At 35.4% G+C, this 26,979-nt stretch overlaps 1 protein-coding gene across 7 annotated transcripts in view; it reads left to right on the top strand.

Annotated features, from left to right (window-relative positions):
• Positions 1-13,090, top strand: part of RPGR (retinitis pigmentosa GTPase regulator) — a 45,836-nt gene extending 32,746 nt beyond the window's left edge. For 3 of the 7 annotated variants that reach the window (XM_023525608.1, XM_011384447.2, XM_011384449.2), the window contains 4 exons: positions 3,710-3,877; positions 5,283-5,340; positions 6,636-6,727; positions 12,293-13,090. In XM_023525608.1, coding sequence (XP_023381376.1) covers positions 3,710-3,877; positions 5,283-5,340; positions 6,636-6,727; positions 12,293-12,493 — 519 coding nt within the window. In that variant the 3' untranslated portion in view covers positions 12,494-13,090. The remainder of the gene's footprint in view (positions 1-3,709; positions 3,878-5,282; positions 5,341-6,635; positions 6,728-12,292) is intronic. The other 4 variants (XM_011384448.2, XM_011384454.2, XM_011384452.2 and 1 more) reach the window with 4 other exon arrangements.
• Positions 13,091-26,979: the final 13,889 nt, after the last annotated feature.

Genomic DNA, 26,979 nt, shown 5'->3' with positions numbered 1-26,979 from the left:
TAGTGCTGTCATAGGGACCATAGATTTATCTCTGTGTCCTAATGGTTTTTTTTTTAATTAAAATACTTAAAAAATAATTCACACATAAAGTGTAATCGTATATCATGCATTTGTTTAAGCTAAAGAGGAAACTAAATTTTCTAAAAAAAAAAAAAAACAAGTGGAAAATAAAAAAAATGAAAGTGAAAATGAGAGTAAAAATGTGTACCAGCAAGATATTCTGTACCCTGAGCGTTAGGCTCATTTTTGCAGGGCTGCTCATCAGAGTCAAACTGTAATGTATTTGGTGGCGAAAATACAGGATTATGAATTAAGTAAAGGATTGGTACATAGAAGGAAAAGTTTAGAGATTATAAAGTACTGTCTTTTGAAGCCAACAATTGGGAAGTCACAACTGGCAGCACATGGGTACAATCTGGCCTGCAGATTTACTTTGGTATATACAGTGATTCTTTGAACTTGTGAGTTTATCTGCTATCGGGAGATTTTACATTGAACAAAAGTGAACATTTTAAATGAACCATTTTTTAGTAATAAGATCTGGGACATTATGGCAAAATGTATCCATGCTTCTTGGTTTTCAACAATCCTCAGTCTGCACTAGGGATCTTATCTTACTTTTTATGGAGAGGCCTTTACAGAATTACTCAATTTACATACAAATGCTGTTTGCTCATGTTATTTTCTCTGTAAATAATCTTTTTAATCTTTATACAAACCCTCCAAGGTAGGCATTGCTAATATCATTTTCCCATTTTACAGATACACTGTAAAGTACATTAATTAGGCACCTCGTTCAGGCCATGATTGATAGAGAAAGGCTTGAAAAGCAGTGCTTAGGTCTTTGTATTTAATTCCCTTCCTACTCTTTACTCCTGCCTCAGTGATTTCTAGTGTAATTAAAACATGAACTTAAGTGTTAACTCTTCTTGTCCTAAAGAAACCTTGAAATTGAGATTAAAATATATACTTTCCCACTTGATATGACTTAGATATAAAGTTTTATGTTCTATTAGCCTTTTTGGAAAACATTTTCTACCCTATATGACATTGAATCATGCCATAAATCCAGAATTGTATCATAAAATTTTATGCTTTTTAGTCCTCTTTTAAAACTTAAAAGAAAAACTTTTGAAGTTAATACCTGCACAGGAAAGTATATATTTCATACATGTATAGCTCAATGTATATTCCACAAGCTGCACACACCCATGTAGTTAACATTCCAGATCAAGGAAAAGCAGTGTCAGCTCCCTAGAAGCTCCCCTTCAACTCTCTTCCAGCCATTTCCCATCCCCCATCCCAGTGTGACCACTAGGCATACTTCCGATAGCAATCTCTAGTTTATAAAGCATGCGATGCTATTGTATTCTTAAAGAAACTGAAACCCCATGAGTAACATTTGGTTTCTTGATATTTCCCATAAGAAATGTAAAAAGCAGTGCCCTGGGCCATACCAAAGACTGCAGCTCCCTGTGCTGTGTCTGACCAATGAAACAAGGGTCCTTTTGTGGGACTCGGGCCCATTCACTTAACACAAGATGAATTTCCACTGACCACTCCAGACTGCCTTTGGAGTGATTCTGGTGACAAAAATGTATTTAAACTTTATCCTTTCTTTTATAAAATGACAGTATTCTGCCAATCTCTCCTAAATTGTTTCATTTTGAAGGTAAGTGCTATATGTAATTTAAAGTAGTTGCGCAGATGTGTATAGATTGATTTTAAATGCGCTAATAAGTGCAAAGTGCTACGATTGATGATGTGATTTCTAGTGAAAATGTCATTTTCTAAGAGCTTTTCTCAAATTTAGGAAATGATATAGTTCCAACAGTTTTTCATTGTTATAGATTTTTATAAAGTTAATGAGTAAAATTATTGTTCATTATAAAAGAGATAAGTGTTTTGTTTATTTCTAAAATAAGGTAAAATTCCATGTTTCTTTTTATAAGATCATGATAGCCTATGGTTACACTGATATGTTAGTTAACTAGTACAATTGGAGTTGACCCAGGTGTTAGATTAGCCAAACTCTCCAAGGAATGAGGACTTTGCCAGAACACAATTAACTAACCCTCCCTCTGGGAGATAGAAGGGTAGAGTCTGAAATTCTCTGTGTCAGGAGCACTTTTCTTTCTAGTGGCCCTCATTTATATACATTTATGACTATATCTATTTTTCAGCCAAAAGTCTTAAATCTAGTTATCTTTGTTTTCCATTCCCTTCCAAAGTCAAGCTGTCTCTGTTCATTTTAGCTACCCATAATGTATACCTGGCTAGGCCTAATATATAATATAAGACACTTAGAGGAGAAATCATGTAGAAAAAAAGAAAGCCTTAGAAGTTCTTGGTAAACAGTAGCTACCTTGTAGTTAACTCTACCCAACCTAAGCATGTCTATCCTGGTACCCTGTTCCCCGCTCCTGCGTTCTCCTCTTTTGAGTGCACTGCCTTGTGCCTTTTAATTAACCTATGTGAAGCCCTCCCAGGGTAACTTCTGAAACTTTTTTTTAAATCTCAAGGCTTCACTTCTGGATTGCTTTGTCTTCAGTGGAAACACTATTAGGCCACACCCTTAGTGCTACTGACTTGAGAGTGTCACTCAAGTCTGTTACTGAGGTGTGAAATATAAACATATCCTCTCCCTAGCCTGAACTCTCTCATATTTTTCTTTTTGCCAGAAGAAAGATGAGATAATTATTAGAGGCATTGTTTTCAAACCACCCACTAAAGATTCTGTTGGGAGTCAGGGTTATCCTTAGCCAAACAGCACTGAGAACTTGGCCACAAGAAGGTAGTTACAGTGTTGAAGGAATATAAAGGACATATATGGTCTGAGGCAAATAGGGCCAAGGTGAACTTTTTAAAACATTCTTCAAGGCAGTGGTTACTACTGCCTCACCTATTCTAGGGATCATTTTACCTTTAGTGAAGGGCATAAATGAAAAGTATAGGACAATATCCAATAAGGAATCTAATCCCTTAATGATATAAATAAGCAGTATTCCACCCCAAATATAAAATTGCAAAAAAAAAAAATCTCAATATAGAATTTATGATAAAACTAATGTTTTCTGCCTATACTTAATAAGCATCACATGATTTACTCTCAGCCTATCAAATCCATAGATGGGCCATGTTATAATTTGGGGTAGCTGGACAGGAGTCAGATGGACTCGGTTTGGTTTTCCCTCTGCTATAAATAACTAAGAGCAAACCATTTAAACTGCCTATGTCCTTTTATCTTTTTCCTGGAATGTAAGTAATTGTGCTTACCTCTCAGTGAATTGTACTTCTGAAGTGATTTTAAATCCCTATGTTTTGGAAAATGAACATAATGAATATATAGATAGGTATGATTGTGTTATAATGTGACAATAGAAAGAAAGCTTTTTAACTTCTCTAGTTTAAAAGCATTCTTTTGAGACAGCCCTGAAAGCATTTTTTTCTATTTTAGCCTTTATATGGGTGCTAATAAACTTTTAGGAATCTAAGTCATTAAAAATGAAATAGAGCAGCATGCACAAAATCCTTGGTAACATGTTAACTTGACATGTAGCATGGGTTTTACAGTATTTTATTTCTTTGACTTCAGTATTTGAATTCATATCTGTGTGTTCTTTGAGACAGTATAAATTATTTATGATAGCAATATCAAATCTCTTAAAAAGAAAATCTAACTCTTCTTTGATTATCAATTTTGTCATAGGATCACAAACTTTCAGAAAATGAAGAACCAGAAGACAAGGATGAGGAAATTGATGAATATCTGGAAGGCGAGAAGCAAGCTGTGGAAGACAATAAAAATGTTCCTGCAGATGGCAACAGTGAAACCAGTGACAACTCAGGTGAAAAGGTATTAACAACCATTGAAAAGGTATGATGATATGTGCTTAAATTTAAGATCCTGCCTAAGAGAAAGCATATGGGTTCCCTGGTCTCCGAAGAGGGTAGATTTCAACTTTCTTCGGGATCAGAAATACTTCCATGAACAACTTTGCGTGCTATAGGAAAAGTTTTGGCAAATTTATGAATGAGGCACACTTTGTTTCTAGCCCTCATTCTATACCTCTTGGTAGCATTCTATTCAGTGCATGAATAGAAATTAACTGATATGGGCCAGTATAGTATACTGTTGAGAAATTAACAATGAAGTTCAGCACTGGGTCCTTGAAATGATGAAATTACAAAGTTAGGAGCCCTATACTGGTGGTGGCAGAAATGGGATGTGTGTGTGCCCACATACATGTGTGTATTTACATGTGTAGGTACAAATGAAAATTGTTCACAGCAGTATTTGAGATTGTGATCAGTTCTGCAGAGATGCAGTCTAGAAGGAAGTATTTATAGGAGGAATAGGAGGAGGTATCACTGAGGAAGAAAAAGCCATCCTGAAAATGGAGCTAGGGGTGCCAAAAGCATCTCTTCCATTTGGCAGTTTTGCTAGGAGATAATTGGTAGGTTTTAAATCATTCATTTGCTAATACTACCCTGGATTAATTTCGGAGGTATGGAATTCAAAAACCCAAACCGAAGGACACTGTATTGATTCACTTATTTTCATTTTCCAACCTCTTATGCAGAACACTGAGTTAATAATGCCTTCTCATTGATGAAACACTATTATCATTGGTCTGGTCAAGGCTCCTCTCCCTCTATTTAAACTGATCTTCTCTTAGCCCCATTCCCCTTCTTCCTATCATAGACAACCATTGAAACATGCTCGGCCTTCTATTTGAATGTGTACTTGTAAAACAGGTATTGTCATTTTTGTGCATGTATTTTTAATTTACAAAATGGTATTGTGCCATAGAGGTCATTCTCTTTCTTGATTCCTTCTTTCTCCAAGATTCTTTCCTCTTACTGAGGAAAAAAATGTGTTGGCAGTTAATTATTTATTTTCAGAGGGAGGGAACAATTCTTTTTATAAAGAATATTTATGAGTTCTACTTAGGATGGTCCCTAACATTTTTTAATGTAGAATTTATTAAACTCCAATTTGACATTATAAAATGCTGAGCTAATTCATATATTGATTAATGTTCCTAAATCTTCTTTTAGTAAATTTTTAAAGCATACAATTTTTTTTATCATACACTTTCAAGCTAGGAGTGACATTAGCAATCACTCAGCATCTAAGGCAAGAGCCCAGCAAAATGAAGTAATTGTCACATGTGTATGTTGTTAGCTAGAGGCTGACTGAAACCCTGCTTAAAAAGCAAGACTAGGTTTTCTAGCACAGCACAAATATGTTTATTATATTGTTTCTTGATTGTTTTTAGGACAAAATAAACAACCAAGAGGAACGGGCCATTTGTGAATACAATGAAAATCCAAAAGGTGTGAGCACATTTAACTTCAGAAGTATATTTTTAAAAAGACTAGGTACATAACATACATACATATGTACATGCACATTTTTATGCATATATGTGCCATTGCTGAGTAATTATAGCTTACACACATGTATTCTATTTTATACTTTTTACTGTCACGTTGCCCTCATAACAAGCTATGAAATATGTGACATAGGCTTAGTTGTTCTCATTCATAACCACCATAGCTCCTTCACATAAAAATATTCATATCACTCCTAGTTGTTCATGTGTCAGTGTCAAGTGGTTTAGGACAGCCTTTTTACTACCTTTTTTTTTTCCTTTTTAATCAGTAGTATTAAGTTGAGCTTTTGCCCCAAATTTTGATTTGTATCTCTGGTGAGCACTGCCGGACCCCATTGCTGTTGACCAAGCTGGCCTAGAGCCACAGCAGGCCATCTAGTTAATTCCCCCAGAGCCAAGACCTGAGTCTTTGATCTTACATGAACATTTAAGAGGAATCTTTTCCCAGGCCTAGCTGCTGATGCCATAGAACATAAAGACTGTGATCGCCTTTGAGACCTACATATCCACACCAAAATTATTTGTAATTTTGTTTTACGACCCCTATTTTATATTTCCACACCATCACGTAACATCAGGGTGCTTTTTACTGTGTACTCATTAAAAATAACTGTCATAATAGTAGATATTTGATATGAACTTAAGCATTGAAGGAATATTTCCCCTAATACCTTTTCCCTTCCAACTTCTGTAGAAAGTGTAATAAGTTTTAGAGTATTTTCAAGAAAAATGTTAAAATATTTATCATCTCTAAGCATTCTTAATATATAGCCTAAAGTGTTAAAAAGAAGTTAAATGTGAGATTTAAGTAGTTGATAATATAAAAGAATGTGTATGCCTCATGCATATACTTTAAAAGTCATTATTCAACTACATAACATATGGATTATTGGGAATGCAAAAAAATAATGTCCACTTGAGTAAAAAGAATTTAATTATAACTAGGCTAATTTTTAAAAACGTAATTTATATTTTACAGAAGTCTTCCCTAACATTTACTGTTACCTTTGTAGCTACATTTGGGTACTGGTCATTGACTTTATCGGTCAGGCCATTCTGGGCTTTTTGCCTTAACTCAGCTTTTCAGGAAATAAGCAGTGTAGACTTTGTCCACTATTCCAGTGGTACACTCTTTTAGTATTACCTCATAATTCAGGGTTGATAGAGTTTCTCTGAAAGCATTAGGACTTTTTCTCATCAGTTAGAAAAAAAATTTCTAAATATATTCTATTATAGGAAACATGTCTGATCATGCAAAGAGCAGTTCTTCAGAAATCCTGGAAGATAGTGAATCCGCACCAGGCAAAGAAATAAAAATAACAAAGAAGGTAAGTGAAATGAACTTTTCATTTTAATGTTAAGACTAAAGTATTAAATTGCCCCTTCTACTTTTTATATGCTGATCCACATAATTTAACTCCCTTAATATGAGTTTTTTATGCCCAGAATCATGAAGAATTTCAGGTGATGTTTCACATTTTTATCATGCATATTTTTTTCTTTATCGGACTGTAGATTGAGTCAGGTTGTTCTGCCAGAATTTAATAGCACATTTCTTTCTATCATCCCACCTATGCTGATTTATCATACAATAAAAGATTCATAAAAGAACTGTATTGCTTAAATTATAAGAGTATAATAGTCATGACGGTCTATAAGAGAGTAAGACAAAGCCAAGAAATAGAAAAGATAAATGCAAAAATAAAGATAATCGTGCTTAGAAAACATTACAACATGCTACTTCAGTCTCTCAGGAGATCACGAATACCTCTTCTCCTTTTAAGTAAGTTACTCTTTCACTTCCAGAAGAACTTTCTTTAATCACGAGCCTACATTTCAGGGTAGAAGAGGAAACATGGAAGAAAAGAAAAATGAAAGGCCTTGTTAATTCTTACTATTCAACCTTCAGGTCTCAGCTTAAGTGTCATTTCCATATAGAGGCCTTTTGTGACCAGCAGCACTTACCTAAATTATTATGTCTCACTATTATTCTCTCACATAACACGTTTTTCTTATCTGTCTTAGTATTTACCACAATTTCCAATTATATAGTCATTTGTATATCTGCTTTATGTTTCTCTCTCCCCACTGACCTTCAGCTCCATGAGGACAGAAATGATTTTCTGCTTTGCTTTCCAGTGTATCCTTAGCACTTAGTACAGTTCCTGGTACATGGTAAATGTTCAGTAAATATTTTTAGTTGACACTGAATTGTAAAATATAAGGGAGTAAGAAAGAGGAAAGCATGATGGTGTAAAACCAGGAGATGCCCTTAGGGTAGTAAACAGCCTATCTTTTGCCATTTTTGGAGGCATATGCCACTCTGAAATTCCTTTCAGAATTACTTCAGAAAATTTCAAAAGTTATTTTGGTCCTGATCTCTATATCTTTTACTAAAAATTACTTCATGACCATTTTCATCTTTATAAAAATTGTCTTATAAATTTGGATTATTATGCCCAAAAGATAGTTGTGACCTGGCTCAAATGACACTTTAGAATTATCCTTAGAATTACAACAGATGTATCATCAGAACATTTGGTCGAGGTTTATATTCCCTGTCTCGTAGACCAGAACATTTAACAGATACTCTATTACTTCATAGTGTTCCTGTAAATATTTTTTTCCAATTACGAGAGCTTGGGAAAAGACTATGAAAAAAAATCAAAATCGGGAGGAAGATGAAAAGTAAAGGAGTCAGGAGACATAAAAACCTAAGGAGAGGAAAAGTGAAGTGAAGCAGCAGAAAAAAATATTGGAAAACATATCTCGGACCAAATAAAAGTTTATTCTAGATCTAGAACACGTGGTCAAGTTTCAGGAACTTTTCAGGCTCTCTAGTCTTCAGCATTGCCCGTAGGTGGTAGGATTTGGATGCACAGGACAAGAGAGAGGGCTGAGCGAGGGAAGGAAGGCTATGTGGGAGACAGAGTGGCACGCGCCTGTAGGAGTAAACCAAGCAGGGTGCCCGAGCACCAGCACCAGTGAATGGGACAAAGGTTAGGCCGGCCCAGGATACAGAGGGCTGAAAGTGCCAGGCCGAAGAATTCGGTCTTAAACTTTGATTATGCTTAAATTCTCATTTATACCTAATGGAAAAATATATTTCAGTAAATATATATTTCCTTGGTTAAAGGAAAGAAACAGTAATGAAAATTATATTTTAAAAATCAAGCAGTAATAAGTGTATTCCCTACATAAGAAATATGCTGTTATTCTACATATTTTAAAGAGGAAATAGATAATTCAGGTAAGATTTTTTTCAATCATTCCTGCATGACATTTTTTATCTACAGTGTCTCTATCCTATTTACACCATCCAAGCCAAACAAATCAGACTTTTGAAAACTTAGAAAATAAATGATGCATTAACTCATATCAAAATAAATATATGTTTGAGATTTTGCTTCTCCCCCTACCCCCCAATTAGACAGACACTCCAAACATACTCTGAAAAAAAGAAATTTAATAGTGACACTCTTGGTGTCTACAAGACAGAATTCACCATTAAATTTCATTTTGATGATTTTAAATGTTTCAGATAGCCAGAATAAGACCTATGATTTTAACTGGTAGCAGAGATATTTTGGTGTAGGTGATCGTTACATCTGGAAATTACCAAATATTGTTTTTCCAAAGTGTAGTCAATGTTCATTATTTAGATCCACTGAGAAAATTGTGTTATTGACTTAATTTCCTTGCACTCAAGTAAGCTAATGAAAAAAGCAGTAAGCTTTTCATCTATTAAAAAGAATTTCTTTCCATCATGGAATTAGTTCATTTGTCTATTTCTTTAGCATATATTAATTGGGTGTCTTTTATGTGCCAGGCCAAAGGCACATGCAGAGGTTAAAGATCGAGTGCCTTCCCTCAGAAACTAGCTGGAACATGGCAGATTCCCTGGATAAGTTCCTCATGCCAGTTCACAGTCAATAGATTTCTTATGTATTGTCACTACCATAAATAAAAGAGTCTGAGAGGAGAATTTCTCCACCAAAATTATGCCTGTGGATTCTTGCCTTTCCTGGCAACTACCTTTTCTCTGATGTTATGTCTTGTTCACTCACCATCACAGCTATAGCTCAGTATGTTAACCTCAAGTACACAATTAGCTTTACTCTATCTTGTGAGGGAAATCTGAGGTAAATTATACATATGGTCTATCATTGTCAGTTTATATCAGGTCTCTTTCAGGTCTACCCAATAATTTCTCTGCTTTTTAAAAATAGCTTTATTGAGGTATAATTTATAAAAAATAAACTGTACATACGTAAAGTATGTAATTTGATTAGTTTTGACATACGTATATACTATGAAACCATAATCACAATCAGGAGAGTGATCAGTGTCATTTTAGGCAGAAGGTTCTTTGTGACTCTTTGTGATCCCTGTCTATACCCTCCACCCTCTGCCATCTTCAACAAACCACTCATTTGCTTTCTGTAATCATACATTATTTTAAAGTTCTAGATATTTATATAAATGAAATACTACCCTATGTACTCTTCTTTTTTGGTTTGGCTTCCTTAATTTAGCATAACTGTTTTGAGTTTCATCCATGCATGTATCAATAATTAATTCCTTTATATTTATTGCTGAGTTGTCTTCTATTTTGAATTAATTTTTATGTGGTGAAGGTATGGATTGAAGTTCTTTTTTTTTTTTTTTGCATATGGACATCTAACTGTTCTAGCACTATTTGTTGAAAAAGAGACTAGCCTTTCTCTACTGAATTGCCTTTGCACCTTTGTCAGAAATCAGTTGACTTTTTATATATGGGCCTATTTCTGGACTTTGTGTTCTGTTCCTTCAATCTGTTTATCTTATGCCTGTACCACACTGTTTTGATTACCGTAGCTTTGTAATAAGTCTTGAAATCAGCAAGTTTTAGTTCTCTAACTTTGTTCTCTTCCAAACTTGATTTAGCTGTTCTATACCCTTTGCATTTCCATGTGTATTTTTAGAATCAGTTTGTCAGTTACTGAAAAAAAAAAAAAATGCCTGCTGGGATTTTTTTTTTTTTTGATTGGGATTGCTTTGCATCTGTAGATGAATTTGGGAAGGATTAACATCTTAACAATATAGTCTCCTAACTCATGAAGATGATATTTCTCTCTGTTTACTGGTCTTAAATTTCTTTTAGCAATGTTTTATAGTTTTCAGTGTATAGGTCTTGCACATATTTCATCAGATTTATTTATGTCTTCTGTGTTTATTTCCTCATTAACTGGTTAGAATTTTTTCAATTGTATTGATCTTTTCAAAGAACCAGTTTTAGGTTTTATTGATTTTTCTGTATTTTTTATTTTATTGATATCCACTATGGTCTTTATTATTTCCTTTCACTTTGAATTTAATTTGCTCTTCTTTTTATGATTTCTTAACACGAAAATCGGAGTTACCGATTTTTATTTTCATTCAGTTCAAAATACTTTCCCATATGATTTCTTCTTTGACTCATAGGTTATTTAATTTCAACATATTCGGGAATTTTCCAAAGGTCTTTGTTATTAAGTTCTAACTTAACTATATTGTGATTGGAGAACATACTTAGTATGACTTGAGTCCTTTTAAATTTATTTAGACGTGTTTTATGGCCCAGAATCAGGTCTCTCTTGATAAGTGTTCCATGTGCACTTGAGAAGAAGATTAAGAAGAATGCTGTTGTTGGGTGGAGTGTCCTGTCAATGTTAATTAGTTCAAATTGGTTGATAGTGTTGTTCAGGTCTTTTCTATCATTCTTGATTTTCTGTGTACTTGTTCTATCTATTATTGAGAGAGAAGTATTAAATCCCTGACTAGAATTGTAGATTCATCTATCCTATATTTCTGTTAGTTCTTGCTTTATGTATTTTACAGCCGTTATTAGGTTCTGTAATGTTTATGATTATTATATTATCTTAATTAATTGACCCCTTTATCATTATAAAGTGGCCTTCTTTACCTCCAATAATATTCTTTGCTCTGAAATCTACTTGGTCTGATATTATACCGCCACTCTAGCTTTCTTTTGATTAGAGTATCATGGTATATCTTTTTCATCCTTTTGCTTTCAACCTATTTGTGATTTTATATTTGAAGTGCATTTGATATAGGCAGTATATTGATTGGTCTTGCTTTTTATCTAATTTGAAAAACCTCTGATTATTGATGCAGTTAGGTTTAAATCTATTATCTTACTACTTGTACTGTTCTTCATCCCTAAAAATGCTAACATTTATTTCATCTGATATTAATATAGCTGTACTAGCTTTCCTTTGGTTAGCATTTGCCTGATATATCTTTTCTTATTCATTCTTTTACTGGTGTTGTAGATGTGTCTCTTATAAATGGCCTATAGGCTAGATTTCGTCTTTTAAATTTTTAATATGCATACCTAAAATCTAAAGTTAATCAATGTTCCTAGCTTTTCCCCAAATAATACCAGGATCTTAGAAGAGTTTTCTCTCCTATCACCCCTACCTTCCTATTTTATGTTACTGTATCCAGTATTTTAATTTTTTTAATATCACAAATCCAATGTTATTATTATTTGTTATACTAATTTCTTTACTTGCCATTCCTTTTTACAACCCAGATGTCCTTTTTGGGATCCTTGTTTTTTTTCTTCTTGAAATCTTTTGGAAGTTCCCGTCATAGATTTCTTTTGTAGTTAACTTTTTCAGTTTCTGTTCACTTGAAGATGAATGATAGTATGAAAGGTCTTGTTTTAGAGAGGAATCATGGTTGTCATTGGTAATAGAAAAAAGGCTGCTGGATGCTAAGAATGTACATGTGTTGCCCCATAAAGATATGATGAAATAATGTTAAGACATTTTTGAAAATTATATCCCCAAAATAATAGTAAGTGAATATTTCACTTACTGAAATGAATTCTCTGTGTTTTTTTCTAGATTTTCCTCTTTAAAAGGCTGTCATTGATGAGTTCGAAAAGTATGCAGAATGAGCCACTCCCAGAAATAAAACCAACAGCAGATCAAATAGCTTTTAAAAGCAGTAAGAAGGATACCAACCAGAACCACAAGGGGCAAAATCATCAGGATACTCCACCCCCAAATACAGAGAGAACATCAAAATCTTGTACAATTCTTTAAATATATATTTATGTGGTCACCAAGCACATTGTAATTTATCCTTGAAAAAACATAACTTCTGAAGAAATATTTCTGATAACAAACTTTTAAAGATATAAGTTAATAATATGTTTTATTTGGTTTGACTAGTACAACCAGTTTTGATATTTATTTATGCTAATATTTTTGACAAGCAATTTCAAAATATGTGTATCTCAAACTCTCAAGTGTTTTGGCCTTAACTATTCAGTGTTGCATAAAAAATATATTTTCATATCTGAAGGTCAAATTAAGATATTTCATAGTTTTTACTAAAGAGTTTTACTTCTTATAATTTCATAAGGCCATTATTTACTATCTCATGACACTGTAACAGTTTTTCATGTATTTGCAATTTTTTAAAACTGAGTCAAAATTGTTTTTAATGAGCATTTGTTTTTAATAAACTATGGTTGGTTCCACTGTTTTAATGGGTTAATATGAATAAAATTTGGAGGTACTGGGAGTTATCAGTTGATAAAACGGGCAAAAAATATCTAATTTTAAAATATTGAAAAATGCATATACCTCTAAATAAAGGAAATATTAGTACAACTGTGTGAACAGTACATCTTTATGGAGAAACTTTGTTGAAATTTCTTTGCTTCCCCCTCCTTTCTTCAGGGAGGTGATTTGGCATGAAGACATTGCAGATTATGTGGGGTGACTTGAGTGTTTGACCATGCCACAGATCACTACCACAGTAGAACCGAACATAACCAGGCTTGCTATTTCACCTGTCTCTAGCATTGACAGAGGTTACCAAGATTGGCTACATCACACAATGCTCTGCCCTAGGAATAAAAAGAATAAAGCTGTTAAGTCTACTCTGATAGAGACATTGCTTTCTTGTGCTCACAGATGGTGCTTATTTAATGGAGCAAACTACCTTCATTTTCCCCATTCTAGCTTCTGAACATTTTCTTCATCAATCACAGTGACCATTGTCTCATTTAAACAAAGAAAAAGAAACTCCATCCTTGTGTTTCATGCACAAAAGTCGTGAAGATGTTAGTCTAGAGCAGACGTGGCTTTGAAATCTTACAAAATAGTCTTCCGTGTAAATATTAGATTTAGTGGAATTCTAATTTTATTAAAGGTAAATTTAATAAACCGTTTTTGCTATTGCCACTATAGTATTAGTATATGATTGAAAAAATACTTTGCCAAAATTTAAACTATAGGAGCCAAGTAGAAGCAAGGCTCACAAATAGTACTAAGACATGCCAGTTGCAGTAGGCAGGATTCCAAGATGGCCCCCAACTTTCCTGCCCTCTGATTTACTTGCCCTGAATAATCCCTTCCCCTGGAGTGTGAGCAGGACCAGTGAATATGGTGAGATACCACTCCATTGCTTAGGTTACATTATATGGGAAAAGTGGGTTTTACAGAGATAATTAAAATTCCAAATTGGCTAACTTCAAGCAAAAGGAAAATAACTCAAGAGGGGCCTGAACTAATCAGGTAAGCCCTTTCAAAGAAGATCTAGAGCGCAGAGCCAGAAGAAGTCAGAGCAATTCAAAGCAGTAGAGATGCTCTCCTATTGGCCTTCAAGAAGCAAACTGCTGCATTATGGAGAGGAGAGGGCCATGTGCCAGGGAAAGGTGGGAAGCCTCTGGGATCCGAGAGCCTCCATCCTACAAATGCAAGGCTCTGATTGAATTCTGCCAACAACCAGCGAGCCTGGAAGAGGAACCCAGTCCTCACATTAGACCACAGCCCTGGCTGACACCTCGATTGCAACCTTGTGAGGCCCCGAGCAGAAGGCCCAGTTAAGCAGTGCCCAGACACCTGACCTATGAACACTATGAGATAATAAATATATATATTTTTGATCCACTAAGTTTATGGTACTTGTTATTCAGCAATAGAAACTAATAACAGTTTTATTTTGCGAAAGGTCTCTATATGGCAGCTTCCTTCATCAAAGCCAGCAAGGGAAAGAGTCAATAGAGTCTGCTAACAAGACAGGGGTCACAGTCTTAGGTAACATAATCATGGAAGTAACATCACCTTTACATATTCTGTTGGTTACAAACAAGTCACAGGCCGCACCCAAACTCAAGATGAGGACATAACACAAGGGAATAAAAACTAGAGGCAAGAATCACAGGGGCCATCTTAGAGCCTACTTGCCATACCTGTCATTTGGATGCTCATCAGAAGGGAGAAAGGAACAGGTTATAGAACAAAGAGGATTAAGTCAAAGCACTTGCAAAAGGTGAACATGAGACAAGCATAACCAAGCTAACAAAGTATCCCTGTTTTGTCAGATGTGTCAGAACAGTTCAGACTTTTTAATACGGTGGTTTGTTGAGCATCATCAATGCCAAGTCAGTTTTAGTAGTATGAGTAAATACTTTTATAAAAAACATTATAAAAACACTAGCCATTAGCCCCTTGGATTGTAATGCTTGTGTTTTGTTTATTTTTCAAATTTGGTTTCATATTTGGCTTGTACATTGAAGAAATATTTACTGAGCACTTCCTATGTGCCATGTATTATGCCAGAAACTAAGAAAATAGAAGTCACAGTTACGTGAGAGTAAAATAAAGAAAATGCATTATTGATTGGAAATATTAGGGCAATTTAAAACCTAACTTTACTAATTGGATGGAAAAGAGATTAGTGGACACCAAACTTCAAACAAACAAAAAACTAAGCTAACATATGTTAGATCTCTTTAAAAATAAAAATAAGAAAAAAATAGAAAAGATCATTGATAGAATTGAATGATCAGTTTATACTAGTTTCGAAAGTAAAAGGAGTTACATTTGCTGATAACCTTACAGTTTTAATAAAAAGTGAAATAGTTTATTTTAATCCCCAAACTATTCATCTTCATTATCTTTGCCATTAATTCCTCTTTCCTCTCTGTAATACTGTTGCTTTGGACATTTTTTTACTGATCTTTTTAGAATCTCTTGACTTAAGGGCTCATTGACATTGTTCAGATTATTTTGGATCATATATTAAATTGATATTAATTTACAAAATGTCAACAGTGATAGGATTTTAAGGTATTATAAAAGAGCGTGGAAATCCATGTCAAAACATTAAAGATAAAGAAAAAACTAGTAGTCGCTAAGTCCCTCCTTTGTATGAAAAAGAAACTATACACTTCTGGAAAGTTGCTTGTATTCATTTTCTAGGGCTGCTTTAACAAAGCACCATTAAACAATAGCACCTTAAAAACAATAGAAATGTATTGACTCACAGTTCTGGAGGCCAGAAGTCCAGAATCAAAGTGTTGGCAGTCTCAGGCATTCTTTGGCTTGTAGATACCCCAATCCTGTGTTCTCACATGGCATTCTCATGTTTCTTCACATTGTCTTCCTTCTGTGTCTGTTTCCATTTCCAAATTTCCTCTTTTTATAAGGACACCAGTCATATTGAATTAGAACCCACTGTAATAACCTCATTTTAATTTGATTACTTCCTTAAAGACCCCATTTCCAAATAATATCATATTCTGAAGTACTAAGGGTTAGGATTTCAACATATCTTTTAGGGGAGACACAATTCAACCCATAACAGTGCTTCAGTTAGTAAGAATATAAGAGACTAGAGACTATAAACAATAGAGGATATTTTTTTGTGCGATCTGTAGCTCTCAAGATAAAGCACTGTTATGGGTAGAATCATTTTCTAGCACTTAAAAGCTGAGTGAAGAATGGGATAAGGGATATTCCATGTATGCATTCTTCTTGGAGTATCTTGTAATGCCCATCCCACTGACCACATCCAATTTATCATATGTGCTAAAACAGATGGTATACCTGTTATGGCTATGGATATTTTTATACACTATAAAATTTTTATAAGATGCAACTCTATGATTTTTTAAATGTGTCATTAAAGACTTTTCTTATTTTGCATAAAAAATTGGAAAGACTCAGCCATATCTAGGTTACAAAAAAGAGATGGTTCTATTATAAACTTCTTTAACCAATTTTGTCTTACGCAATCGTGGCTGCCCAGGCCGACCCCCAAAAAAGACACTGAATGTTTTAAAGTAACAATCAGCCAAACTAGTTGTGAAAATCTACTAAATACAAACAGATTTGGTAACAGCCTCTCGAATACACACATGTACACATGCACATACACATGTGCACACACATGCACATATTCTAATGAAAATCATCCCAGATTCAGAATTGAGTTCGATAAACCACAATTGCACTTGCTTGAACACCTTGGCTTTATTTATCCAAGAAGAAGTCTTCATTGATCATACAGGGCAGAATTTAGAAGAGTTTTTAAAATGTAAAAAGGTTTTACTTTCTCTGTGATTATTCATGGAATATAAATAATATCATTTTTCTAGAAGTCTAGTATTGATGAGACATGAATATATAAAAGTGCTGATAATTTATGTTAATGAGGTATATATTGATTCAGATACTTTCTTGAATAGGAAGCATTCAGAAAGGGAGACTGCAGACTTGGTTTTCCCCATTCTGGTCACCAGAATCTTGCCTACAACCAACAGGCGGAGACATATAATACATGGAAGAAGCATTTCATCCAGAACTTTATGATGACAGCCTAGAAATTTACTGAGAATCATAAATGTATATATTTTACTATCAAGTTAAAACAGGATTATATATAATAATTATATTATGAAGATTTAATAAGCATTTATACACCACACACTGTTCTAAGTGCTCTCTCTTTATTAACTCATTTAATCTTCACAACAAGTCTTTGAGAAAAGTTTAATTATCCCCATTTTCAGATATAAAAATGAGTCACAGAGAAAATAATTAACTTGCATAATGACATACAGATTGTAAATGGATTTCTGACTTTATAAAACCTGTGTTCTTAACCACTGCACTTAAATTGTGTAGAGCACTGTAATTATTTAATTTCCTACATTCATTTCCATATTTTCCTCTCCGAAGAACTGATGAATATCCTTAGTCAGGTGTGGCTAAGAAAATGGTCTTCATTTTGATCTTGTTTTTGTTTACTTTGCTCAAGTTCTGTTGATAAGTACTCTTCTGGGTGTCACATTGTGATCTCCATTGAGATCTGTATTAAGTTAAGCTACATTTGTACTGTGTCTACTTAGCTAATCCAGAACTATGTTTCCCAGAATTTCCTTGTGTGGTTCTGGTTTCTGATTGGCCACAATAGATTTTAGAAGGTAAAAATTAAGTAGTAGTCATTATCTTCTGAAGGTCAGTGTAAGGTGCCAGGCAATACTGCAGAGTGCACACATTGCTTCTGACATGTTGGCTTACCTTGTTAGCAGGGGACAGCAGTTGGGCCCACAGATTTTTATCTTTGTGGGTTCCCGTCTGCTCTCATGGGTTCCTGTTTGTCTTTGCTCTCCCCTACTTCATGTTCAGCTTTGCTTTTCTGATTGTTAGCCCTGTTGCCTACAGTGACTTCGAGCTCATCAACATATGTAGAGACAATAACTCCTTGTAGAGTTCCTCACCAGCTTCCACGATTGCCTAAGATCTAATTCTTATCATAAATTCCAAATTCCAAATCACATATTCAATGCGAGTCAACAAGGCGAGCGTTGCACATGGCTCTGATCCACATAATCACTCAGGGACACAGGCCAATGGAGATGCTGGCATTTCAACACATGGGCTTTAGTATTGCTGAGAGAGAAAAAGAGGGACTGAATGACTTTTAAATGGTTTGGCTCAAAAATAACAAACGTTATTTCCTCAAGCTCTTTGACCACATGACCCCATTTAACTATAAAGGGGACTTGGAAACATAGATAAATATATTCAATGTCCCTGCCACAGTCCACACTTCTGTTCACCAAATACACCTTTGCTTTCACCTTCCCTGTAGTAGATGCTATTGGTACCTCACCTTGATTCTTTTCATCAAGCACGTGCATACATCCCCAACTGATGTGTTGGCCAACAGCTCACAGCTGCTCCCTTTTCTGGGAAGTTGCCCTTGGCCAAAGGGAAGCCTTCTTGAACAAAAGGTGTTACCTCTATCCCAGGGGTGTAAACCTAAGCCAATGACTGATGACATAAAGTTCCAAAGGCCAATCTCCCTTGCTTCAAGGTGGGACTAATTCTAGATCTCCAGAACTATTCCACAGTATAAGACTGAATTTATTCTACAACAGCGGTCCCCAACCTTTTTGACAGCAGGGACAGGTGCTCCTATGAGAATCTAATGCCTGATGATCTGAGGTGGTGATGCTGGCACTGGGGAGTGGCTGCAAATATAAATTAAACTTTTCTCTCCTGCTGCTCACCTCCTCCTGTGTGGCCCAGGTCCTAACAAGCCATGGATCAGTACCAGTCGGCAGCTCGGAGGTGGGGGACCCCTGCTATACCTAATACCACATATTTGCTTAGATTTTTCTCCTGCTCTATTTTCCTTCTTTAAATTTCTTTATCCTGAGAACATGCACCCACCGAATCGCTTGAACAAGAATCTTAGACTCTACCTCTAGGAAATCTGCACATACAACACCTCCACCCTTCTCCAAGGGAGACCACTAAAGTCCCATCTAATCAATGAATCTATCTCACAATCCTGCATCTCTGGGTAATAAATGGTAGTCACATCAGGACCGATCTTGGTTCTATTGGTCTAGAAGACTTACAAAAAAGACATTATCCGGCCCGCCCTCCAACGAACACCTAACGTATAAAGGCAGAAATAAACACTCCTATTTGAAAAAGGGAAGGAGACATATTGGAATGAGCAATTTTAAAACCCTGCTTTGAAGATAATTGCAGGCCCCTATGCCAAGAGTGAATGACATTCTGAATCAGGCCCTGATTTTCTCTCTGAGAGTAACTCCACTGTCCAGTGTTCTTTATGGTGTCTGGATCTGCCCTCTGGAGGTTCTTTCTTTTCTATTATGTTCCTTGTCATATCTAAAGTAGTTATCGAAGAAAATATATGCCATCCTTGAGTCTACATAGCTTTTTCAGCTGCCCTAAGCACTTTGAGGATTAAAAATAAAATTAGAAGATTATTTTTAAGTCTTGAAAGGCTTGTTTTTTTTTCTTTTCTTTTTTTGGGGGGAGTGGGGGGCGGGGGGTTGCTCAGGCTTGTAGCCCCTCTTGCAGTACAAAACTCTTAAAGCCTTATTAGACTTATCAATGAATGAATGGATAAGTAAAATGTGATATATCCATATAATGAAATACTATTCAGCCATAAGAAGTAATGAAGTAGAGGCACATGCTACAATGTGGATGAACCTTAAAAGCATTATGCTAAGCGACAGAAGTCAGATACAAAAGATCACAGAGTATATGATTCTACTTTTATGAAATATCCAGAATAAGCAAATCTGTAGAGACATAAAGTAGATTAGTGGTTTCTAGGGTCTAGAAGGAGAAGAGAATGGAAGCGACTACTAATTGGAGCAATGAAAAGTTTCTAAAATTAGATAGAGTGGTGGTTGTACAACTTTGTGAACATCATTGAATTATGCATTAAAAATAAACGATAAAAACATACTAGATTTCTTAATATATTATTATAGTCAATTTCATGTAGCAATCACACCCATAATTCATTCTAGAACATAGTCAACAGATCTGGCCCATTTTCTGTTGTTTTCTAAATCCCATACCTTTCTCCTGATTTAAGGGGTAAGGGAATCTAAAAGAGGTCAGAGAAGGCCATAATCTTAATCAGATGTTTGCTCTGAGTAATTTTATACAAGTAATTTTATTGAGGGCCATGCCCTTAATCTGATCTTTACCCTACAGCACTTTTGAAAAAATAGCTTTCAATTGAAGTATAATTGAAATTTAATAAACTGTATATATTTTAAAATATACAATTTGACAAATATATATGTATATCATATCATATCATATATCTCAACACACTCAATGAACGTATCTATCACTCCCAAAAGTTTACTTATGCCCTTTTGTAACCTCTCTTTTCACCCCTCCCCATCCCCTCCCCCAGGCAATCACAGATATGTTTTCTGTCGCTATAGATTAGTTTACATTTTCTAGAATTTATCTTAATGGAATAATTCATTATGTACTCTTTTTTATCTGGCTGAATTCCCTCAATGTAAGTATTCTAAGTGGAATGGCTGAGTTTTCCAAAGTAACCCATTATACCTTTCTACATTCCCACCAGCAGTATAGAAGAGTTCCAGTTTCTCCACATCTTAACCAACACTTGGTATATATGGTCAGTCTTTTAAATTTTAGCTGTCCTAAAGGGTATGTAGTGATCTCATTATGGTTTTAATTTGAATTTTTCTAATGATGTTGAGCATTTTTTCTGTATTTATTTACCATCTATATATCTACTTTGGTAATTTTTTTTCCAAATTTCAGGGTTTTTTTCCTTATTATTGAGTTTTCAAAGTTCTTTATAAATGATGGACTTGCGATTTGCAAATATTTTCTCTCCATCCGTGGCCTGTCTTTTAATTTTCCTAACACTATCTTTGAAAGAGCAAATGTTTTTAATTTTGATGAAGTCCATTTGACATTATTTTTTCCTTTTAAGGTGTCATATCTATGAAATCTTTCTCTATCCCAAGATCACAAAAATTTTCTTCTATGTTTTCTTCTAAATATTTAATAGTTTTATGTTTTGCAATCAGAACTGTGACTCTTTTATTTAATTAGTGAATTCAAAATTCATTATTCATTATCAAAAGAAATGAATTTTGAATTAATCTTTGTCTTTAGTGTGAAGTTTGGATTCAAGTTTTTTTTATCAGCATAGGACTGTTTAATTTTTACAGCGCCATTTGTTGAAATGGCTTTCTTTTCTCGGCTGCATTGCTTTTGCACCTTTGTCAGAAATCAATTGATCTTATATGTGTGGGTCTATTTTGGACTTTCTATTCTGTTTCATTGATCTGTCTACCTTTATGCCAATACCCCAGTATCTTCATTAATGTATTTTTTTTAATTTATTTATTTTAGTTAGTTTTAAATATACAATACATTGGTTAGACATCTAAATAGTTCGTAAAACAATCCCCCCAATTGCTCCCTCCCTCCCCTGGCCCTCCACCTAGCCAATGTATTAATGCTAACTGCATTCTCTATGCCACGCTCCCCATCCCTGTGACCATCCATCAGCTACTAATTTGTACTTCTTTAACCCTTCACTCCATTCTCCCAGCCCCCCAAACCCTTCTCCCTTCTGTCCATCACCAAATTGTCCACTATATTTGTTAGTTTGTTTTTGATTAGTTTGTTCTTTTTATTCCTTAGATTCCACATATAAGTGAAATATAGTGTTTATTTTTCTCTGTCTGACTTAAATACCTTCCAGGTCCATCAAAACTATATCCTTTTCCATCCTCTTCCTTTTCATACGTAGGGATCTTGTCTTCTTATCCTTTCAGCCACTCTATCTTTTGATTAGAGCACTTAATTATTTTCCATTTAAGGTACTTATTGATAGGAATGTAGTTGACACCATTTTTTATTCCTGTTTCTGATATATGTTTTTCCTTCTTAAAGAAGTCCCTCCAACATTTTCTGTAATACTGGCTTGGTGGTGATAAATTCATTTAAGTTTTTTTTGTCAGGGAAGCTCTTTATCTATCCTTCAACTCTAAATGATAGCTCTGCTGGATAAAGTATTCTTTGTTGTAGATCCTGGGTCTTCATCCTGTCGAATATTCTTTGCCGAGTCCTTCTGTCTTGCACAGTTTCTTTTGAGAAATCAACCGCCAGTCTTATGGGTGTTCTCTTATAGGTAATCTGTACTTCTCTTGCTGCTTTTAATATTCTTTCTTTGTATTTAACCTTTGGCATTTTAATTATGATGTGTCTTGGTGTGCACTTCTTTGGATCCCTGAGTTTTGGAATTCTCTGAGCTTCCTGGGTTTTTATGTCCATTTCCTTCACTAGGCGAGGGAAGTTTTCCATCATTATTTCTTCAAACAGCTCTTCAACATCTTGATTTTCTTCAGTTACACCGATCAGATGGATATTTGGACCCTTAATAGTATCCCATATGCTCCTTAAATCATTTTTTTAGTTTTAGCTCCTTATCTCTTGGCATTCTGATTACATGTCCTTCACTTTCCCATCCTCTAGATAGGGCATTTGATCCTTTTCTTTATTTACTTCATTTATTCCTTTGTTTATTCCAATTAATAAACTTCTCATCTCAGATAATGTGTTCTTCATTTCAGACTGGTTCCCTTTTATAATTTCCATTTCCATTTTTATGTTTTTTTATCTTTGTTGAAGTTCTCACTGAATTTATCTACACTCTCCAAAAGTTCATTGAGCATCTTTATAACCAATGTTTTGAACTCTGCATCTGTTAGATTACTTCACTCCATTATTTCTGGATCTCTGTTTGTTCTCTCGTATGGTTTCTGCTCCTTTGTCTTCCCATTTTGGCTGCCTTTTCGTGTTTGTTTCTATGTACTAAGCAAAGCTCCTAAGTCTCCTGGTCTTATTAGTGTGGATTTGTGAAGTAGGTGTCCAGTGGCACAGTCCTGAGCGGGGTTCAACTCTAGGCCAAATTTAGCCTAAGCCTCTACTCCCCCAGGGCCACCTGTTAAGTAAGATTCAGGAAGCAATCCACAGATGCTGTGCTTATAGTTGCCTCAAAAGTCCACGCCAGAAACCAAGGCCAGCTATCACCAGGGTGGGTCTTGGAACTGCTCGGTAAGAGGCACAAGACTCGCTGAAAACACAGCTGAATGTGGCTTGGATGGGGCCACAAGTTGGGGGAGGCAGAGTTTCAGAGAATCCTCTGGGCAAAGCAATCTGTTATCCAGTTTGATGATGTCTCAGCTATTGTGGCACTGCGTCTGCACACTGGGAGGAGGGAGGGCTCAACAAAGGAACAATGGATACCGCTAGCACTTCTACCTGGTAGAAAGTCTTGCCTCTGGCCCTCATTCCGACAACTCAGTGTCCTCTTTAAGTCCCCAGTGTCCCTTAAGCAGCCAACCCAGAGCTGGTGCTCAGAGCAAGCAGGTCCAGCACCACAAAAGTCCAATTGTGGACACGGACCCTTTAAGAGGCATCTGCAACTGCTGACTGCCACAGCCTCTGTCCCACTCAGCCGCTGGAGACCCATCAGCCTTATGTCTTTACTCCCTCCTATCTCCAACAATTGCAGGGTGATTTCTTATTTCTCTCCCTGGTTGTAGGGCTTGTTCATCTAGACCCCCAGGTGACTCTGCTTGCTGTTTGCTCCTTGTTTCTGTCTCAACTTTGATGTGGTCGCAAGAGGGGAGGGGCGAAGCTTCTATCATCTATGGCATTTTTGAAAATAAATAATACTCTTCATTGAATTCAAGAAGTTTTTTTTTTTTTCTAGTCTCAGTTTGCTAAAAGTTTTCACCAGGCATGGATGTTGAATTTTGTCAAATACTTTTTCTTTTTAGATTATCATATAGGTTTTTTAATGATCTGTTAATGTGGTAAAATACATTAATTGAATTTTGAATGTTAAAACTATTTTTTATTCCTATGATAAACTCCATATTATACTTTTTATATTATATATTTTTATTCAATTTGCTAAACTTAAAAAGATTATATCTATATTCATGAGAAAAATTGGTCTGTAGGGTTTTTTTTTTGTAATATCTTTGTCTGCTTTTGCTATCAGAGCAATTATATTGGCCTCATGGAATGAGTCGGGACTCATTAAATTCTTTCGTCTTCAATTTTCTCTCTAAGATTTTATGAGAATTGGTATTATTTCTTCCTTAAATATTGGGTAGAATTCAGCAATGAAGTCAACTGGACCTGGAATATTCTTTGTGGGAAGGTTTTTACTACACATGTTGGCTCTTAAATGCTAAAGCCTAGGAATGATGCGTCACACTTTTCATAGCCAGAACCTGCCACATGGTTCCACCTAATTGCAAGAATGCTAGGAAATGTAGGGGAGCACATAGATATTTGGTGGTCAGTAAATGTCCGTGTCATAGGGTCTTTCAGAAAATTTATAGAAAATTATGTCTACATGAATAGTTACTCAAAGTTTACTTTAAAGTCCTAAGGTATAGCAACTATATTACTAGGCAGGTTCATTCCTTCTAACACTCTGCAAAAAGCCCATTGCTTTTATCGTACAATGCTGGAAATAAGATTACATTCTCTGCGCTGTGGCTCTGTTCTCTGTTCAGTGGAAACTCAGTATTCTCCTCCTATGGCTTCTGCTCCACATTGGTGAAGGAGAGTATTTTATCCAAGTTAGGCTTTGGCAGGAAAAATAATTTCTAAATTGGATCCAAGATGAAAATGGTTCTTTAGCCTTATGGAAACACAAATACCATGACTCTTCCTGTCTTACACTATAAATGTTCCAGTGTCAGCAGCAGCTTCTCTTGACTGCAGAACTGTCTAAACCTTTCATGCCCACCAATATTTGGACTTCAAAATCCCACAAAAGTTTTAATTTTATTAATATTTTTATATTATTAACATTAATTTATTACATATATTAGATAAGTTTGATCATAAATTAAGAACTTATTGGAAATTATATAATTCAGGCACATGACATGATGCTGTGACAGAGACTCATTATTTAGTAGTTTATTCAAGGTATATGTTTCTCTTTAAGATCACAATTTAAAAATGTACAGTCCAAGACTAGTAAAGCTGTTTTGTAATGCTCAATATGGAGCTTCCATTTATTTCATGGATCATGATGGCTTGTGTCCAGTTCTCATAACCTCCCAGCCAAGATTAAAGGGAAAGACTCAGAAGAACACATGAACCTTCCATTGTAGGGAGACAAATTGGAAATAGCATACATTACTTCTACTTACAACCAATGACCAGAACTTAGTCTCCTAACCACATGAAATTGGAAAAGAGGCTGAAATATCACCCAGAGCTGGGAATCCAAGTACCTAGCTAAAGTTCAGGAACTCTATTGTTAAAGAGAAAGACTGGGTATTTGTGGAAAGTAAGATGGATGTCAGGAGTACACTATATTGGCAGGAAGGCAGAAGAAAAAGATTTGAAAACAAGCAAAAGGAAGGCAGCTTTGGGTGGGGTTGGAGTGCACAGGCACTATAGAAACAGTCAAGGCGCTGCTATTGGGTTAAAAACAACTTCGACCATTTTGTCATTTTCTGTCACTTGTCCTAGATTTGAGGTCCAAAAGACCAAGAAAAGATGTGCTTGCCTTACACTGTATTGGGCAAATAAGGAAGAATCAAATGGATGTCACCTCCTAAAATCCTCTTGGGTGTCCAGAGTTGGAAAGGGAGCCATTTGAATTTCTAATATCACCAGATTTTTCACAATAGGGAGAGGTAGCTCCCCAGAAAGAAATTGGGGTACCATTTGGAAGGGGTATTGGGCTATCACAAAACACATATCTATCACATCAGTAACTTAAAATATTTGCCAGAATATTGGTCCCAACTAATTTATTTGGCCATTCTAAAAACAAGGTTGTGGCGACCATAAAAAAAGAAGTCACCATCGTATCCCATAATGCTGCCAGGATCTAGGTTTTATTAATGCTTTCTTTGTGTTTGCTTGTACCTATGCCTTGTTGTCTGTTGCTTCAACTACCCCTCCTTGGCTAGGATGCTTAGGATGCAAGTAAGAAGAAACCCTAGGAAGTCTAGGAAAGCTTCCATGAAATGTCATTTAAAATAAGATTTGAAAATAAGGAGATGTTACCTAGAATAAGGAGTAGGAAAAATAAGCAGAAGGAAGAGTATATGCAAAGACCCTGAAACAGAAAGGAACAGAGCACAGACACACACACACACACACACACACACACACACACACACACACACACACACACAAAAGGCAGTGTGACTGCAGTACAAGGAGTGATGGGAAGGGTAGTGAGAGTTGAGGGTGCAGATCAATAGAACCTTGTATGCTATGCTCAAAATCTTATTCCTTCATCTACCTGTACCAGTAATCAATCAAAGGATTTTAAGCTGGTGAGTGAGAGTTTGTTCCAGCTGCAAGTGGTGAGTATACTGAGGTTGCAGGAGAGACAGGAGTGAATGTAGGAGACTGCTAAGAAAGTCATTGAAAAGAATCCAATGGGTGGCAATGAAGATGGAGCAGCATGACAGAATTCAAGCAGCATAATAAAGAAAATCAACTGGAATTAGGGTTTGGGTTGGGTGAAATGGAAGGAAGGAGTCAATGATGAATAGTGGTGCCAGTCACAGAGACAGAGAATATTAGAGGATAATTAGGTTTGCATGTTAGAGGTCCTGAATCTATTCAGCATATGTGGAGTTAGAGATGCATTTGAACAGTCAAGACAAGTTATATAGTAAGGTTAAGAACACATAGGAGAGCCTAAAGATACAGATTCTCAGTGTTTAGCTGGTAATTAAAGTTCTGTGTGTGAATGAGGCCACGTAGGGAGAGAGTATAGATTCTCATGGAATTCAAATCTCAGTGGTTTCCCAGAGACTGATGGGTGGCCAAAGAGACTAAGCAGCATTCAGAGAGATTGGAGGCATGGTAGTGTGATGTTCTAGAAGGTAAAGATTGTT

The sequence above is a fragment of the Pteropus vampyrus genome, unplaced genomic scaffold, assembly GCF_000151845.1.
Source record: "Pteropus vampyrus isolate Shadow unplaced genomic scaffold, Pvam_2.0 Scaffold582, whole genome shotgun sequence".
In the NCBI taxonomy this organism is placed as follows: Eukaryota; Metazoa; Chordata; class Mammalia; order Chiroptera; family Pteropodidae; genus Pteropus; species Pteropus vampyrus.
The sequence above is the reverse complement of the archived record's forward strand: the minus strand, read 5'-3'. Positions and strand labels throughout refer to the sequence as shown.